Raw genomic sequence first — 17,255 nt, 5'->3', positions numbered from 1 at the left:
AGCCTTGCCCACCCCACTCGATCCCCGGTACAGAGCCCTGCCCGCTCCCCGCTCGATCCCCGCTCCCCCCCGCTCGCCCCCCCCGCGCGGCCGTTACCACAGACGCCGCGCGCCCGGCCGCGCCCCCGCCCTCCCTCCCTGGCCCCGCGAGCGCGGCCGCCCATTGGCCCGCGTCCCGCTGCTTAGCAACCGACCCCATTCCCCCCTCCTCCGGCGCGCAGCTCCAACGTCATCTCGCCGCGCCGCGGCCGGGTTCCTGGCGCGGCTGCTGGTCGGGGTCCGCTGCGCCATGGCGGAGGTGAAGGTGAAGCCGGAGGTCCCCGACCCCATGGATATAGAGAACAGGTGCGGGGCGGGTGGTGCCGGGGGGGGTGGGAGGTGGGGCGGCACCGTGTGTGTTGGGGTGGAGGCTGCCGGGCGGTGAGGGCCCTGGCGGCGGGAGGAAGAGGGCCGTGAAGGGGCAGGGTGCGCTGGGAGTGTGTGGGGGCTGGCAGGGAGGCGAGGGAAGCGTCCTGGGTTGGGGTGGGGCAAGTGGCAGAGATGTGGGGGCAGTACGCAGGGCATAGGGCATGCCGGTGCCTCGGGGGGTGTTGGTCGAGGCCCGGGTGGTGGCCAGGAGATGGGTCCTGCAGGAGAGGTTGGCTGTTGTTGGGGGCACTGTGTGTTTTGTGCTGGGGCTGGGAGGTGCTTAGGTAGCAGTGAGGGATGGGGTCGGGTTACCTTCGCTGCCCTGGTGTCTTTCTGGAAAAGGGAATTGTGGCTTTTCTGCATTAAGTAATTTTTTCTAAAAGGTATTTCATCAGGATTTGCATTCTCTGACTAGCTAGCAGTTCCTTCCCATCAGAACCTTTTGTATAATGAAACTGTATGGGGAGCTCTAAATCCATGTGGTTAATAATGAGGGCAATGTAAAAGTAAATTGGAGCAGCATGTTCAGTGTTGTCACAAAGAGCAAAGGTAGTTTGTCCAGCAGTTGCAAAAGCATATTTGTCAGCACAGGGGGTAGATGCTAAGTTCCCTCAATAGATATGACCAAGAAGCAGTTCATGGGTACTTTTCCCCTGAGTTGTTCTTTTCCCTCTCTTCCATTCTGACTCTAATACTGTTTGGATGTAGGTTTGGATGTAATAGGACATGATTTTAAACTTGCTTTTCTCCTCCCCCAGGATTATTGAGCTGTGTCATCAGTTCCCTCATGGTATCACAGACCAGGTGATTCAAAATGATATGCCTCACATGGAAGCCCAGCAGCGAGCCATGGCAATCAACAGGCTGCTCTCGATGGTAGGGTCATCTCAGTTTCCTCATGTTACTTCAGCCAACCTGGAGCACTCTTCATGCACACAGTCTGTGTGGTAGCAACCTGTTGGGCAGGTCTAGCAAATTAATCCTTTTGGATTTAGGGGCATTTGCCATAATGTACAGTTACCATAACTTACTTTTGGTTGTCGTAAGCACTTACGATTGCCAAAACCAGTTAAAGCATACCTCAACTTACTCTTTCCATTCTGTAATACAAAGTTGACATGAACGTGTATATCCATGTGGATTTCTAGGTGAGGAAGCTACCACTGAGAAGTACCACATTTGGTTTTTTGATGTGTCTAGAGTTCTTTGGTGTTCTTTCCCCCGTGTATTACTTTGTAAAGCAGAATGTAACAAAATGGTCTAATGTAACAGTCGGGTGCAAGTGTAGTTGCAGTGGTTCAGCAGGTGGAAAGATGGCCACAGGTGGTAACCACAAGGCCCATTAATGATGGGGAATGAATTAGCTAGAGATAAAAGAATGGATGTTTGCCTGTGCTCTTATATGTGAAGGTCTTCTCCGAACCTCTCACAAAATCCCAAAGTTGTGGATTACTCTGATAATATGCAGGTGAAACATCTCAAGGAATTTTTTTGCATCTTCTGTAAACTTCCCACATCTTGCTGGGCATTTCCCTTTGCTGTATCAGGAGTCAGCCTAAGATAAGAGTGAGGACCACAGTCAACTACTTCTGCCACGTGTTCGGGAATAGCTAGTGGCTGTTTAGTCTTGTTAGTTCAGTGTGGCATAAACTTGAGTATCAGCTAAATGTTCAAGGTCTTTAAAGATCAAGATTTCTTTCAGTTCTATAGCTAGCTGCTTCATGGGCATGTGAAGTCAGGAAATAAAGCGGACTGAGTGGTGCAGTCAAGAGAACACTGTTGAAAAGAGGGGCACTTGCTTTCTCAGAAAGAAGGATGTTGGAAAGTATCCAAACTGAGCAAGGTGTGGTGTGTTGGGGTTTTTTAATAACTGAAACTTCTTAGCTTGGACCATACTAGGTGGCAGTAGAAGTAATCTAATCTCTCTTTTTGGTCTTTCTGTTATAGATGTGAGGTTTATCAGTACGTTGGATGTGAGCTTGTGTGCTCAATAACTTTAGAAAGTGCTAGCCAAATTTCACAATGAGGCTTCAAAGATAGTTAAGTCTCTAGAATTTGTTTAAAATAGATGCCTTGGGCAGTGGGGAGTGTGTGGGGAGATCTGGTAAGTACCTCAAATATGGGGGTAAAACTGCAGTGAGATCTCAGCCTTAATAAGCATCAGGTACTTCACTTGAGATAAGCTGCAAGTACTTCATCTGTAGAAAAGCATTGAAGGGGATCATCTTGAGGTGTGAGCTCCAATCAACCAGATAATGCAAATCTATAAGAAACAAGGCTGTTAACTATGGGGAAAGGATTAGCTGGCAATGAAAGAGTGCATGTTAGTTAATGCTGTTATACACAGTTGTGCTCTTGGGCTTGCCTAATTACTTGCCTCTTCAAAATCGGAAATAAGAATTTTCCTGGCCTAGGCACAAGTGTCAAGGGCAGGACAAATGTTTTGTGTGTGAGATGTCAGTAATTTGCCTCCAAGAGGCACTGTTGATCCTGGCTGGCAGTCTTCCAATGATCTCTACTTAGTAAAAAAATAGAACTTTGCTACTGGAACTCGGAATTGTTCAAAACTTGTTCAGTAGAGCTCCAACACGATTCTGGGTAGCCATGCAAATGAGTGTTTTGGTGGAAAGCGAGAGCGAAGTATACAAGAACTTGATGTCCCTTGTGCAGTGATGAAAGTTAGGAAAAATAATAGCAAGTGCATAGATATTGTGGGAGGGTCGGGAACTGTATTTGTTATTTCTGATAGCTGATGGTATGTGGATACTTGTAGGGGGAAAAAATTATCCTCAAGGATATTATTGTTACCAGTGGTTAGAAATGTTAGTTTTCCCTTTTCTTTATTCAGTTGACATGAAATAAGGTTTTTATTTTAGAATTTTAGAAGGATCTTGCCTCACTCTGAAACAAGCTATTTGAAGGAAAGTAAATGCATTGTGCCCATCTCTCCTAGGGGCAACTGGACCTTCTCAGGAGCAATGCAGGTCTCCTATATAGAATCAAAGAGTCTCAAAATGCAAGGTAAGCCTCGTGTTTGCTGGATAAATATATTTGGAACACAATTCCACAACTCATGTGCAGCATTGCTGAGAAGACACTCAGCAATGTAATATGAATTCTGTAACATGGATGTTACAGAACATAACTGCTTGGTTCAGGAGGGTACACTTAACTCCCCTGAGCTGATCCTGAAAACTGTTTTAGGTATAGTGGTTTCTGCTGAACAAAGGGTGCCATGGGATTATAGCTTTAACTTAATAGCAGAGTTTCTGGTCCAGATGAGAGCAAAGTGATCAGTGCAAACATATGTATATGGTCAAGTGGAATCCAGCTGAAGCCCAACCATACCATCTGCAAACTGTGGTTCTGTGGTCTTCCTCACTGCTCATGTTACAGGATCAGTGCTCATATTTACAGCTGTTTCAGGAGGCCACTTGAACCGCTACTCATGCTCTTTGATTTATTAAAATGTACCTTCAAACCATGTCTTGTGATGCATATGTAAATCTGAGTGAAAGATGCCTTAGACATACTTCTGGAAAGAAATATCCTTCAAAATTATCCTTAGTGCAGGAGTGCCATCCTCTCAAATGCTTTAGAAAAAGATTGCTGAGTTCAGGCTTTCTCCAACCAGTGAAAAGGCATGTTTTAGAGTTGGGAGCTCGCCACTATCCCTTTGTAGATGTTCTGTCTAGAGACAGATTATCCTAAATTATGCTCCATGCTGTGTTTGACCTTCCACAGTTGTGTTAATACGTGACTCCAGATTCCCCATTGTTATGACAAGTTGAATGACTCCTGCTTAGTCACTTTTCTTTCAGACTGTACTCTTTTCTCTTTACTGTGGCTTCTCAGTGGCAAGCTTGGCTTGATCCAGAGAGATTTAGTGTCATGTATTATATTTGCCAATGGCTGGCTTATTGTGTGGGGTTTTTTTCCTTTGTGCATTGTTTTTTCTATAGTACTGTTTTCAGTTTAAAACAAATCCCACTTCTTTCAAATTTTGGACCTTTCAAAAATCCTGGTGTCTGTCTTATTTTACAGTAAAATGAAAGGCTCTGACAATCAAGAGAAACTGGTTTACCAAATTATAGAAGATGCAGGCAACAAAGGTAGTTTAAACTATAATTGTGAATGGTACTAACTCTGCTTACTTATGGAACTGTTCCTGTCCAAACTTTTAAATGCTTGTTCAGACAATACAAATATAAAATCTAGAGTCGCCATACCAGGTCTGTAGCTAATGTTCCATGTGTCCACTTTTTAAAAACAAAAGAGAAGACGACATATTTCTCTATTAAAATAACAACCTGTCCTGGTTGACTTGGGGGGGGAGGGGGCTCTTTCAGAATATTTGGAATATGAATTATGATTTATCTATGGGACTGTCAAGCTGAGGAATCTGCAGAACACTCACTACTTAAAATAAAATGTGATATCTATATCAGATTTAACAGGGGTACTGCCAGCAGAAACCAATGCTAGTAACTAGGCTTTCTCAGCAGTCGTTGCACACCATGGTTGAGACGGCAGGTAGAACTGGCTGTCATATTTTTGTTGAAGCAAACACTAGTTACCTAAAAATGCAAGAACATTTCTGTGATGTATTCATGTTGGCAGTGAAATGGGGTCCACTTGTAAGAGCTCCCAGAGGAGAGGTAAAGGGCAGAAGGACAGTGTGGTGTTTGTGGTATGCATTTCTTGTTTTGTCAGTTGTTTTTTTGTTCCATCCCCTTCTGTCCCTTCCCTCCCTTTTGCCGGGAGCGGTAGGATCAAGGATACATCCTATGGTAAGCGAGTCAAGCAATGTTGTGATGTGACTTTTGGTTTGTGAGTATGTACAGAAACAAATGGTTTCTTCTATGCATTTCCATTCACTTCATTTTAAAACAGGTATTTGGAGCAGAGACATTAGATACAAAAGTAATTTGCCTTTAACGGAGATCAACAAGATACTGAAAAACTTGGAAAGCAAGAAACTAATTAAAGCAGTTAAATCTGTGGCAGTGAGTATTTTATGACTTTTTTTTTTAAACAATTTCAAACATTTGCTGCATGCTGAGTATGTTTGAACAGGAGACTGGGAGCAGAGAAACCTCATCCTGCCTCCAGCTTTCTCACTGACTATCCGCTAGTGCTTGACTCTCTGCCTTTAGTGTGCAGGTTTGAGCTGCAACATATATGAGAGGCTAAATAATCAACATACTACTAACAAACTGATTAATAATCTAATTAATAAACACATCACTATTAATGTACAGTTCTATCACTCTTCCCACCACTACTAATTACATACCATTACTATCGAATTGCAGTTTTAGTTCTCTTAATTCTTTATTGCACCCAACTGTTGTTATAGTTTGTTACCCTTCACAAACGTCTTGCACTGCTTACTACTAATCTGCAGTTCTGTCACCATTTTCTCTGGGCTTCCATACCCAGTCTCTAGGACATAAACCTAGGGAAGAGTCTGGTGGGTTTCCCTCCAGCATACCAATGGGCTTGGGTCCACTGGTCAGCTTCTCTGCTGTCTGTAGGCATCCACACTCCTGCTGTCTGCAGATCCTGCCCTCTCTTGTTCTCTGATTTTTACACCTTATTCTCTTTCTTGTTTCTTAACTTTCTTTACCACCCTTGTCTCCTTTCTCCACTCAGTCTCCACCCAAATAAGCAACCTGCCCATAATTATTTTTTCTCCATTGGTCCCAATGTTGCTGCACCACAATTAGGTATTTCTGATACTGAAGCAATCTCAGCTTTTTATATGGGACTACTGATATGGTTACCTAGCTGCAAGTGGCCTTGCAAGGTTCCTCTCCCCCAGAGATCCTGAAACTCTCTTCAGTTATCTGGTTCATACTGTATTTGTATTGTTTACTTTAAACAATTTCCAAGACATTTGATTCTGTTTTAGTCCTGGTTCCTCTACTTTGTTCCACTACTCAAGTATTTTCTTATCTTATGTGCAGACAGTCCACCTACCAGAATAGGGCTTATCCTTTTCTATGCTTTTTCTCACTCTATCGTAATGCTCATGCAACATCCTGCTCTCCCTTACCTGCGTAATTACAAATCATTGGTATTAGCATGTTCTTTGCACGTTCTCCTGGTTTCCAGCAGAGTCTGTCTTGCTGCAGGGCCTGGTACACCAGGAAGACCACTTGTTTGTGAACTCTTGGAAGTTTTATATTGTGTGCCCTTTCTATGTGCCAGCCTCATCTGCACCATAGAGGCAATACCTTGGCTTGCGTGTGTGCGTTTTGGGGGGGGCAGGGGGGTAGTGAGAGGTGAAGGTAACTTCTTTTTAAATAAAAATTAAATGGAGATAAAGAAGTTGGACGTAGAGAAGCAGTAGCTTTTGCATGTTGTTGTGAGAGATGCTGGCTTCATCTAGTCATACAGGGGACATAACGCTGCTAAAATTGCGTCAGTGGTTGCTGAGTAGTCCTTTGGACGACCATTGTCCTTTAACTGTCTGATTGCTAATATCAGGACTGAAGCAGCATTCCCATTCACCCTGTCTAAGTGTGGCAGTAAGGAGTGGGCTTGCAAGGGCTAACTGTAGCTGCAGAGTTTAATGATGTAAGGGTGGTCCTATCACCAGTGCATGGGTTGTCTCTTGCAGAAACAGTTGTAAGCCTCTCTGTTAAGTTTGTCTTTGCTGTCTTCTAAAGATACTTTCCTGCCCTTCTTTGACTGTGGAGGGGTATTAGAGTCAATAGGTTAAAATTAAACTCTGAGATCTTTTTCAGTGAGATTTGTATTGTGTGCATGTTGTTAGTAGGATTCTCTCTTCTAATACTATGTTACAAAATTATTAGGAATCTGAATGTATTGATCTTCTGTCTATCTCCATCTTACCTGTGTGTCAAACATGTTAATGATGGCTTGAGTCAGCTGGATTGCTGTGCCCCAGGTTTTAGGAGTAATGAACTACCTCTTTTGCAGATATTTTCTTAAATCTTCCTTTCTTATGGAAGACTTTCAGCTCTTAAGAGCTGTGTGCTTTTCTCTAACAGGCATCCAAGAAGAAGGTGTATATGCTATATAACCTGCAGCCTGACCGGTCAGTGACTGGTGGGGCTTGGTACAGTGACCAAGACTTTGAGTCTGAATTTGTGGAGGTGTTAAATCAACAATGTTTTAAATTTCTACAGAGTAAGGTGAGTGCCACTATGAAAGTTACCTTCCATTTTGTGCAAGTAATTCTTTTCTTTATAAAACTAGTGACAGGCAAAGCTTAAGTCTTCCATAGTGTTTTCCGTAAGCGTTGGCCATTGTTATAACCGGATTAGCAAGTCTGTGCTGTACATATTTGTCACAGCAAGTGTGATGGTGTTGCATTTTAATAATGCATATTTTCACACCCTGTACAGGGAGTGAAGCCTGCTGTCTCCAAAATCCAATGACAAGCTAGGCAGCAAAGAACACAGGACCAAAAAACCTAGCAAAAGTCACTGCTTTTCCTGCAGGCTCTTAATTTCTGAGAGGGTGGAAGGCACTAGTCAGTCAGCTCTGCCTAGAAGACAAATTTTATCTAGTGTAACTCCAGGAGAAGCCTGCTCTCCGTTAAATAAGTCCTATGCAGATTGCAGCATTTCTCTGTTCCATTAAAGTATATTTTAACTGGCACTAGGTCCAGCAGAAACTTCTTTTGTGTCAAAAAAAATGCCAGATGCTGATATTCCTTCGTATTAAATCTAAATCACTGTGTAAATTTTGTCATATTTAGTGTAAAATTATGTTTGTGCACTGCATTGTCTCATGTACATCAGTCTTAAGGACATAGTTTAAATGCTAAATAAAAAACATGTCCCAGAAAAGGTTTGGAAATCAACTTTTATATTTCAATCTGCCTGAAACAACCATGAAGGAGGCTTCTGGCAGTGAGTGCTGACTATAATTCATCTTTGCTTTTGCTCAGGCAGAAGCAGCTCGAGACAGCAAACAGAACCCCATGATACAGAGGAACAGCTCATTTGCCTCCTCCCATGAGGTGTGGAAATACATCTGTGAACTCGGTATCAGTAAGGTCAGAATAGATTCATCTTGCTACTCTCAAAATTCTTAGCGCATGACTAGCTACAGGAGTTGGGTCCTGCAAATTTGGTGAGGGTCTGGTAAGTTACTGTATTGGACGTGGGCTTTGCTGCTTTATTGCTTTTTGAGAAGGGCCATTGGTGCTGCATGGGATTCCAGGGTAGCTTGTACATGTGGGTTTTCAAAGATGTATAAAACAATTAGCATTCACATCCTTGTTGATGGGAACTGGAGTAAGTTTTCCTTTTAACAGTCTCAACCGGTTTATATTTTAGAATTTCTCTCAAGTTTGCCTATGCACTTCAAGCAGTTTTAGGGGAGGAAAAAAAGGAGGAGGAAAAAACCCCCAGAATTATTCGTCACCATCAACAGGCATCTCTTCAGTAGTCTGTCTGTCTTCTTTCATTATCATTTTCCTGTAAAACTGGATATGTATCATGCTAGGATGATACAGACACACTTGAGGTGCATAGGGAAGTTCTTTTTGGTAAGCCAAGGTGTTGTGGTTTAACCCTAGCCAGCAACTAAGCCCCACACAGCCATTCGCTCACTCCCCCCCCCAGTGGGATGGGGGAGAGAATTGGAAGAGTAAAAGTGAGAAAACTCATGGGTTGAGGTAAAGACGGTTTAATAGGCAAAGCAAAAGCCACGCGCACAAGCAAAGCAAAACAAGGAATTCATTCACTCCTTCCCATGGGCAGGCAGGTGTTCAGCCATCTCCAGGAAAGCAGGGCTCTATCACACTTAATGGTTACTTGGGAAGACAAACGCCACTGCTCCGAATGTCCCCCCCTTCTTTCTTCTTCCCCCAGCTCTATATGCTGAGCATGATGTCACATGGTATGGAATAGCCCTTTGGTCAGTTGGGGTCAGCTGTCCCAGCCGTGCCCCCTCCCAGCTTCTTGTGCACCCCCAGCCCACTCGCTGGTGGGGTGAGAAGCAGAAAAGGCCTTGACTCTATGTGAGCACTGCTCAGCAGTAATGAAAACATCCCTGTATTATCAACCCTGTTTTCAGCACAAATCCAAAACGTAGCCCAATACTAGCTGCTATGAAGAAAATTAGGTCTACCCCAGCCAAAACCAGCACACAAGGCTAGTGTAATCCAAAAGTGCTTGGGAGGTAGGAGGTATTGCTATTTGCTTTTCTTTTTGTATCTACACAACCCCATAAAGTGCCCAGCGGGAGCGGTGCCTGTATCTGGGCTAGGTTAGAACTCTGAGGTTTGTTACTCATCGTGTTTGCTCGTTTCCTCATTGCAGGACTTACTGGTATGCGTCTTTCCTAATATTTATTTCACAAATTATTTCTTAGGTAGAGTTGTCAATGGAAGATATTGAAACCATTTTAAATACACTAATATATGATGGAAAAGTGGAGATGACTATTATTGCTGCAAAGGAAGGGACGGTAGGCAGTGTGGATGGACAGATGAAGTTGTACAGAGCCGTTAGTCCTCTCATACAACCCACTGGATTAGTCAGGACACCCTGTGGACTCTGCCCCGTAAGTAACTAATTCTGTATATGAATAGGTGGGTGCATGCAAATTTTGAATACAATCCTGCAGATGGCCAGCCAGCACATTGCCAGGTTATGCCCGTGAGTGATTCTTGTGGCTTTCTAAGCCAACTATGTTTGAGTGTTATCCGTGATGCCTTCGCTGTGGTGTAAGAGGCAGGTTCTTTAGTTTAGACCAGGATGTTTCCCACTTATACCCTGTCTCTTTACTGGACTGTAAGTGAAAGGGTGCTGTCAAGTGTAGCCTGTTCCAAATTATATTACTATATTTTCTGATCCCAAGTTTGCCTATTTATGTTTTTTAGCAAGCTAACTTATTTCTGTCTAGCTTTTGGTCTCTCCTCCTTGGATTGTAAACTGATACATAGGTAGAACTTGCCAGTGTGTCCGTTTGCATCATTTACTACAGTGGGGTCTGTTTTGCTTCTCTTCCTCAGAGCTGGCATAGGACTTCCTAGATTTTGGCCTCTGTTAGACTACTGCTTTCCTGCTGGGGAAGGAGCAGAAAACATGCAAGCATGTTGCTTCCAGTTAGATAGTGCTTGCTGTATATAATTACTCTACTGACACAGGGCTTGCTTTTGCAGGTTTTTGATGATTGCCATGAAGGTGGTGAGATTTCTCCATCAAACTGTATTTATATGACAGAGTGGCTGGAGTTTTGAAGTGAAGGCAAACTGTAAATTGGACTCATGCTTCACAGCCAAGGTGACAAAGCAGCTTGCTTTTTTAAAAGTGGATTTCTAAATGTGTGAGCAACTTCAGGACATGGAGTGACTTTGTTTTTAATGAAACATAAAGCAGCAACACATCAGTTGCGTGAGCAATCCTGAGTGGGCTGGAAATCGAGTCAGCACTGAAGATCAAGGCTGAAGTAGAAATGTAGATCCATTCTTGTACCAAAAATTGGTTGTATGACTTGAAAACTGCCACAGAACAGCTGGGTGGTGATGCATCACTTCCAAGGACTGTGTCGAGTGCTTCACAGACACTTATTCTGAATGAGAGAAAATAAGTCATTAGCTGATCAGAAAAACTTGCTAATGAGTGTTGCCAAGAATGAGATCCCAAACTGCTTTCAGATTAATGCTACTGGTTGGTGCTTAAGTTCTAAAGCTAACATTTCTCTCCCATGATAGCTACCATCTAATTGAAGATTAAGAATCTGATGTGGGAAAGATCTTAAATAGGTCAAACCAAACTCACTGATTCTTTATTATCTTTCTTACCTGCTGATTTATCATTAAAACCCTGATTTTTCTCATGTACATCTGTACTTCATTTTCTCCATTGCTGCCATTGCCTGGTGATACATCTGTTGTATTTATTCCTTCATCTGACAGCTACAAGATCATCATCAAATGTGTTGCTGTGTTCTGGCAGCTGCATCATGTATATGGATATGTCAGCTGAAATTTGGGAAGTAGTATTCTGGGAAGACATCTTTTCCAGAATAGAAAGAGTTCCTCTGGCTTGATGGTACAGCGAAGATTTTTTTATAGACTATCTGAATACCCTCAGGGTTGAAAAAGATGCCAGTTTGTACATAAATATGGCCTCTGGCCTTGGTTCATGATCTGAGAAAGGCATGATACTGGCATATCATCAAAAAGCACAATCTTCTCTTCCTGTGATGTGGAGCCAATTTGTGTTTCTCTTAAGTGTGACCTCTCTGGTTCCTTCTCTGTGTGACTCTGGACTGATAGATTGGCAATAACATATAGACTGTGGTGGTGGTGTAAGCCTTATGCCCGGGGTGTGCCAAGCCATGGACTTCTTAAGAGAGAGTTGTGTCTAGTTTCCTTTGGCTATTGATGTCCATCTGGCAGTATGAGAGGGGTGATACTATATTTGGAAAATATAGGTTCAAATCCCACTTGGGAAGTAAACAGATTTTTGTACCAACTATGTTATGCTAATTAGTTACTCAACCTCTTCTTTAACCTATAATCAAGCAACCTCTAGGAAAAAAAAGGTCAGCTCCTTATTTGTAAATGAGAATACTGTGCATATATGGTACAGCCAGCTCTCCACTATGCAGCTTAACAGAGGGCTGGAATGAAGTACTAGCAGGCAGGGTAGTGTAGACACATGGACTGCAGAGACAGTCTGGTCCCAGTACAACTTGCTACCTGTGGCTTAGCCTTGCTATGTCCAGGCTAGATCTCTACACAACTACTCAGTATCTTCATGGTAGCCTGCCAGCACTGGGAAACAATTAGCGGGCCAGGCACAACACTGGACCTGTTGCTATTTTCAAAATGCCCTGTCTGAAAATAAGCCCTCCTGGACACTGTGGTGGGAGGGCAATGGTCAAGCACCTCTACAACTGAATCATCAGCATGCCAGGTAATCTGACCATGAGTAGTAAACAGTGGGTAACAGAGATTTTGGAAGACAGCTTACTTAATAAGGGTAGGAGACTTTACATCAGCTGTTTCAATCCTGTCCAGGAGTTTGTACCTTCTAAAAGCAGTCTGAATCCCATAGAAGTGTTCAAATCTTGCTCAATTCTAGTTTTCCTACTTATAGTGTGGGTTGTGGACAGAAGGCTAATGGTGGTAAGTGCTGTACAAAGAATTAAAAAAAAAGTTCCTGTCCCACACAGGGACGTTATAGATTAGATACAGAGGCAAAGGCTCCTTGTTTGTGAGTAGGCATGCTGTCCCCAGCTGGAGCAAACAACTAGTACTGATAAGCTGGCATGTCCATGGAAGGGGTTTGATTGTATTAGCTAGTGTGTGAGCACCCACAGCCGGCTCTTTCTTTTGTTGCAGTGTTGTCTGGAGGTGACAGGGATGCATATCTCTACAGCGGCAGAAAGGCTCTTACAAAAGAGATGTGGGGGTGAAATGATCAGATGTTTGTTCTTTCTCTGCCCCCTTTAATCACTCAGCACATTGAAGCCTGAGGAAAACGGTGCTCACTTCACTGGAGGGAGCCTTAACCTCAGCTTCAGACATCCGTTATGTGGCCAAAGGTAATTTCATTGAGGTGTGGGGCAGGGGTTGCCTTTGTCTTCCTGCCTTCAAAGAGGACCTAACACAATGGGGTCTTGAATCCTGCTGCTCAGAGATAACACACTGTTTGTGCTCTACTGCAGCTAGAAGGTAGCTTTCAGGAAAACAACGTGTCTTTATCATGCAGGTATGTCACTTTATGCAGTATGACCATATTCATTGGCAACAAGAAAAAGGAGAGAGAGCTTGTCATCAGTGAACAGCTTTAGGAAGTAGAGAGCTGGTTTATTAAGCTCTCTACATTCTGGCTCATTTGTATTGGGGTTTTCTGGTTTAGATGACCTTTGTGGTCTTGAAAGCTTCTTAGTGTTGCAGCTGTAAAAAGACTTCTCAAATTTGGAAAAAAACATGCCTATAGAGAAAAGTTAAGCAATTTTACTTTCCCATCTGTAAAATAGGAATCGGTCTGATCTATTTCTAAATGAATTAGAGGAATGATCTTTCTGTCACTCTGGTTCTTCATGAACCTGGCTAATCTATCAGCTTGTAATTCTTTTTTAAAAAGTGAGTAAATGCTAAAATATAACATTAATAGTCTAGTCTTTTTTTCCTCCCTGAGTTCCTTCAGTCTTCTACCTAGCAAAACTGTCCCCCATACCGAACTGGTATGAAATGCAACGTTTTGAGGCAGCTACAATACTAGCTCCACCACTGAACATGAAAACACTTATGTGTAGAAAGCTGAGAGCTAAAGTTAACCCTCAAAACATGTATGACCGCTTGGAAGCATGATCTGCTAATTTCTTTATGCCAGCCTCCTACAAGAGCTCACAGTTCAGCTGCTGCAGGACCTCCTGGGTCGGAGAGCTCAGCCCCATTACCGTGAGCCCTGGGGTGTGCAGACCCTGCTGTGAACCTATCGGGCTATTCTGGGCGGTTTCCTCACTAGTCGTAACTGACTGTGCAAAAGCCAGTTGGAGGGTGGTCACACCCAAATGCCATTTTCACTTGGAACCAAGTGCAAGATTGCTTTTTATTTCCAAGAGAAACATTAACTACAGTACCAGGCTGTATTGTGAACTGACGGAGTACGCTATGGCTATCAGGTAGTTTAACACGTCCAGCCTTTACAGTCCAAAGTTCAAAACATTAACATTAATGGCAGACTTGAAGCTTTGATAGTGAAAACATTTACCCCGTGGCTGAGTGGCTGTTCGGTTTTTCCTGGTTTTGTTTTTTTTTTTTATGTACTCATCGATTATAACTCGCGTCCCTGCTGGAGGTGTTAAGCGTGATGGTTGTTCAGCTGGTGCTGTTCGAGTGCCATCTTCTGTCTCGTCCTGGTATGGCTACCCTAGGGCTCAAGAAAGGAAAGGGAAAGCTCTTAAACCCTGCTCTGGTTTCCTCTTTTGCCTCTATGTGCAGAGCGGTTTTGGGGAGCAAACAACAGCGAGTGGGAACAGCTGTGTCTCCTACTGCTGCCAAACACTCCATGCTGTGAAACAGGGTATAGACACCTTAAGCAGGGCTGTCCTCCATCACACACAGACCACCTTCCCCTTTTGCTTCACGTGGCTGGGACTTTTTGTCATTTCATCTGTGAGAAATGGGTAGCCAGGCCCTCGGATGCGCTGAGCCCAGCTCAGCCTGCGGCCTGGAGGGGACAAAAAGATACTGTGAGAAGCTCCAGGGATGACGTCCAAGTTCTTGTTAAAAATGTTAACTTCCTCCCTGAGAAAGTTAAATTATTGTACTTTGCACGCTCTTCAGAAGGTCCTGGAGGGACTGGGGAGGAGGGGAAGCGGAGCTCAAAGCATTCTCCTCTTTCAGTTGTTAAACACAAAACAAGTTGGGGCTTATGTAGGTAGCCTGTGTTTTTTCCCCTCTCTCTTGCTTTTTGAGCAATCTTGTGATTGTTCCAGGAAAACAGAAGAATAGGGAAGCTTTTACTTTAGTTATTTTGTCTAGAAACACAGGGCTGTAGGATTTTGCTCCTCTTGCAAACCCACGATAGTTGCTTAATGTTTTAATTAATCTAATGCTAGCAGGGTGGGCACAGCATGGCCTTGAAGCCCTGGCTCCCAGTAAGGCGCTGTGCTTTGCTTTTGAGACGTGGCAACGTGAGGAAGATGTAAAATGAAGGATAAAGTAACAACTCCAAAAGAGCAGATTTGCTTTGTCTCTCTTACTGATAATGCTTGGAGAGCAAGTCCTGGGTCTGAGGACGTTAACAATAGTAGTAAAGTAATTTGAATGTTATACACTTTAGCATATAAGCATAGGTAGCATTCTTCTACTCTTCTGTTCCCACTGAATTTGTTATCTTTCTGCTTGTGTTCAGATTTTACATAAGTAAATTTAATCCCTGCAGAGCACACAACCTGCCTTATGTTAGGAAGCTGGGAAGACAATATTAATGTTCAGCTCAGACAGCATCTCGGTTTGGTTTGGTTTGGACCTGGAACATGGCTCTCCACCGTTAGTTGCTTCAGAGGAAAATACACCTTTTCTGCCCTGGGAAGAGGGAATGAATGGCTCTTGGTTAAAGCAGTTTCCTCAACCATTCCCTGGATAATGCCAATCTCCTAGTGGAATTCAGTATTCTAAAAATAGCTCCTATCTGTGTAGTTATGCAGTTCTGTTCCATATCTGTCAGCCACTTCCTTCTGTCCCTTCCAGGGAAGGGAAGAAGGGCTGCCGATGGATCCAAACTCTACAATAGCCCAATGGCAGTGTCATTGGCTCTTCTTCCACTGCCAGGGTCTGTTGAAATATCTTGAGGGGCACAGAGAACAGAGTTGAAAACCTTGTCCTGCCCTCCTCAATTGTTTGTTTAACTTCTTGCTATTTCTAGTGTAAAGAAACTCTTAGCACAGTCTGTGAACTGGGAACAGTCACAGATTTTTACAGGTGCTTGAAGGCTGAGAAGAAATTGTCCATTTTTTTTTTATAGCCAAGCATTCCATCGTAGACGGTGCAGTAACATTTAAAACATATTTATATTCCTAATTGCTTATTATATCTTAAAGTTGGCCACATTTCCTATACATGGTTTTACCAAAACCTTCATATAGCTAAGAAAAGTGTAAGATGTGTCCCACATAGCTCATAGAGTAGAAATAAAGAACATCACCCTGTGATTGGTCACAACAGAGCTTCTACAGGCAATCTAAGCTCCACAGTTTGGCCAGCTTTTATGTTTCTTGTGCTAGTTAACTGGTAGGAGGCAGTGCCACTTATATCACTAGATCTGCACACCACTGGCGCGCTCGGTTTTTTTTTCATCTGCCATATCAGAGGTCTAGGCAGACACCAACATAACTGGGTGAGTTCTGACATACCTGAGAAAAACAGGAGCCTGGTGATCAAACCTGCATGGAGGACCACACCGCTGCACAGCACTTGAAACATGGTGCTCCTTTTGTTTTAAGCTGAGTGTTACCAAGCAACTCTAGAATGAACTTTAGGCTTTCTTCTAATCAATTAATTTAAGAAAAATACAAAATATTCAACATTTAAAAGGGAGAAAACAGAAAAAAGAACCCCAAAGGTTGACAGTGCATGGGTGAGCGAGCTTGATCACAGGGCATTAATTTCCTTTAAGACAAGATGGAATGATGCTCACACAGAAGCCTGGGGAATATTTATAGGCTGACCACTACATGAATTTAAGGCAAGCACCCAAACTACTAGAAGCGGGCTGAGATGTTTCACTACAACACCTTTGCCCCTAGAAGTATGTATGAAAGTTTGCAGCAATCAGCAATGTATTTACATGCATACATTAAGATAGGACAAATCCCACTTACACAGAATTACACGAAGCTGCAGTGGAGGATTCATGTAATTGGTCTCCCTAGGAACAGGCTTTGCCTCTTTGGCTTCAGAAGAGACTGTGGGAAGCAACAAGAAAAGGAAGCAATAAAAGAGGGAACATATTTGCCTAGTTTCAAGGCACGGACAAGTTTCTGGGGCAAGCTAGACTTGGTCAAACCTCTACCACATGTCCACAGGCAGCATGTTGCATTTCTGGATATTGTGGCCATCCCCGGATCACTCCTCACCATAGGGTCTGGGCACCAGGGTTTTCCCAGTGGGCTGGGGTACAGGTTTCCTCACAGATTGATGAACCACTGTGGCCTCAAGCCAGCCATGAGTGTAAAGCTGGCTCCCACATCTTTTCTGGGAACAGTGAGGGAGGCAAATCCAATTTACCCGTGTCAGGCATATTTGAAAGCAAACGCCAGCAACCAGGTATGTGAATGGCGGGAGATGTACTGTGGAAGGGTGCGTGTCCTCAGGGCAAACCAAACTAGGCAAATGTTGC

The 17,255-nt window shown here is 43.4% G+C and overlaps 1 protein-coding gene across 2 annotated transcripts; it reads left to right on the top strand.

The window, feature by feature from the left end:
• Nucleotides 1-216: 216 nt before the first annotated feature.
• On the top strand, nucleotides 217-13,443 carry POLR3F (RNA polymerase III subunit F). Of its 2 annotated transcripts, none has more exons than XM_072857122.1 (9): nucleotides 217-345; nucleotides 1,167-1,284; nucleotides 3,362-3,429; nucleotides 4,453-4,520; nucleotides 5,302-5,414; nucleotides 7,428-7,571; nucleotides 8,333-8,404; nucleotides 9,763-9,954; nucleotides 10,556-13,443. In XM_072857122.1, exons 1-9 carry the CDS (start codon nucleotides 290-292, stop codon nucleotides 10,631-10,633), a joined length of 909 nt encoding a protein of 302 aa, XP_072713223.1. In that variant the 5' UTR covers nucleotides 217-289; the 3' UTR covers nucleotides 10,634-13,443. The 2 variants fall into 2 exon arrangements, with proteins under 2 accessions (XP_072713223.1, XP_072713222.1); XM_072857121.1 differs by having other exon boundaries at nucleotides 8,333-8,440; nucleotides 10,556-13,439.
• Nucleotides 13,444-17,255: the final 3,812 nt, after the last annotated feature.

Source organism: Ciconia boyciana, chromosome 3 (assembly GCF_034638445.1).
Source record: "Ciconia boyciana chromosome 3, ASM3463844v1, whole genome shotgun sequence".
NCBI classification, from domain to species: Eukaryota; Metazoa; Chordata; class Aves; order Ciconiiformes; family Ciconiidae; genus Ciconia; species Ciconia boyciana.
The sequence above is the reverse complement of the archived record's forward strand: the minus strand, read 5'-3'. Positions and strand labels throughout refer to the sequence as shown.

Excerpts from the sequence above, each read along its gene's own strand:
- POLR3F (XM_072857121.1), top strand. The coding sequence starts at position 290 with ATGGCGGAGGTGAAGGTGAAGCCGGAGGTCCCCGACCCCATGGATATA. Across the intron at positions 5,415-7,427 it reads AAGCAGTTAAATCTGTGGCA|GCATCCAAGAAGAAGGTGTA; the intron begins GTGAGTATTTTA and ends TTTCTCTAACAG. Across the intron at positions 9,955-10,555 it reads CACCCTGTGGACTCTGCCCC|GTTTTTGATGATTGCCATGA; the intron begins GTAAGTAACTAA and ends TTGCTTTTGCAG.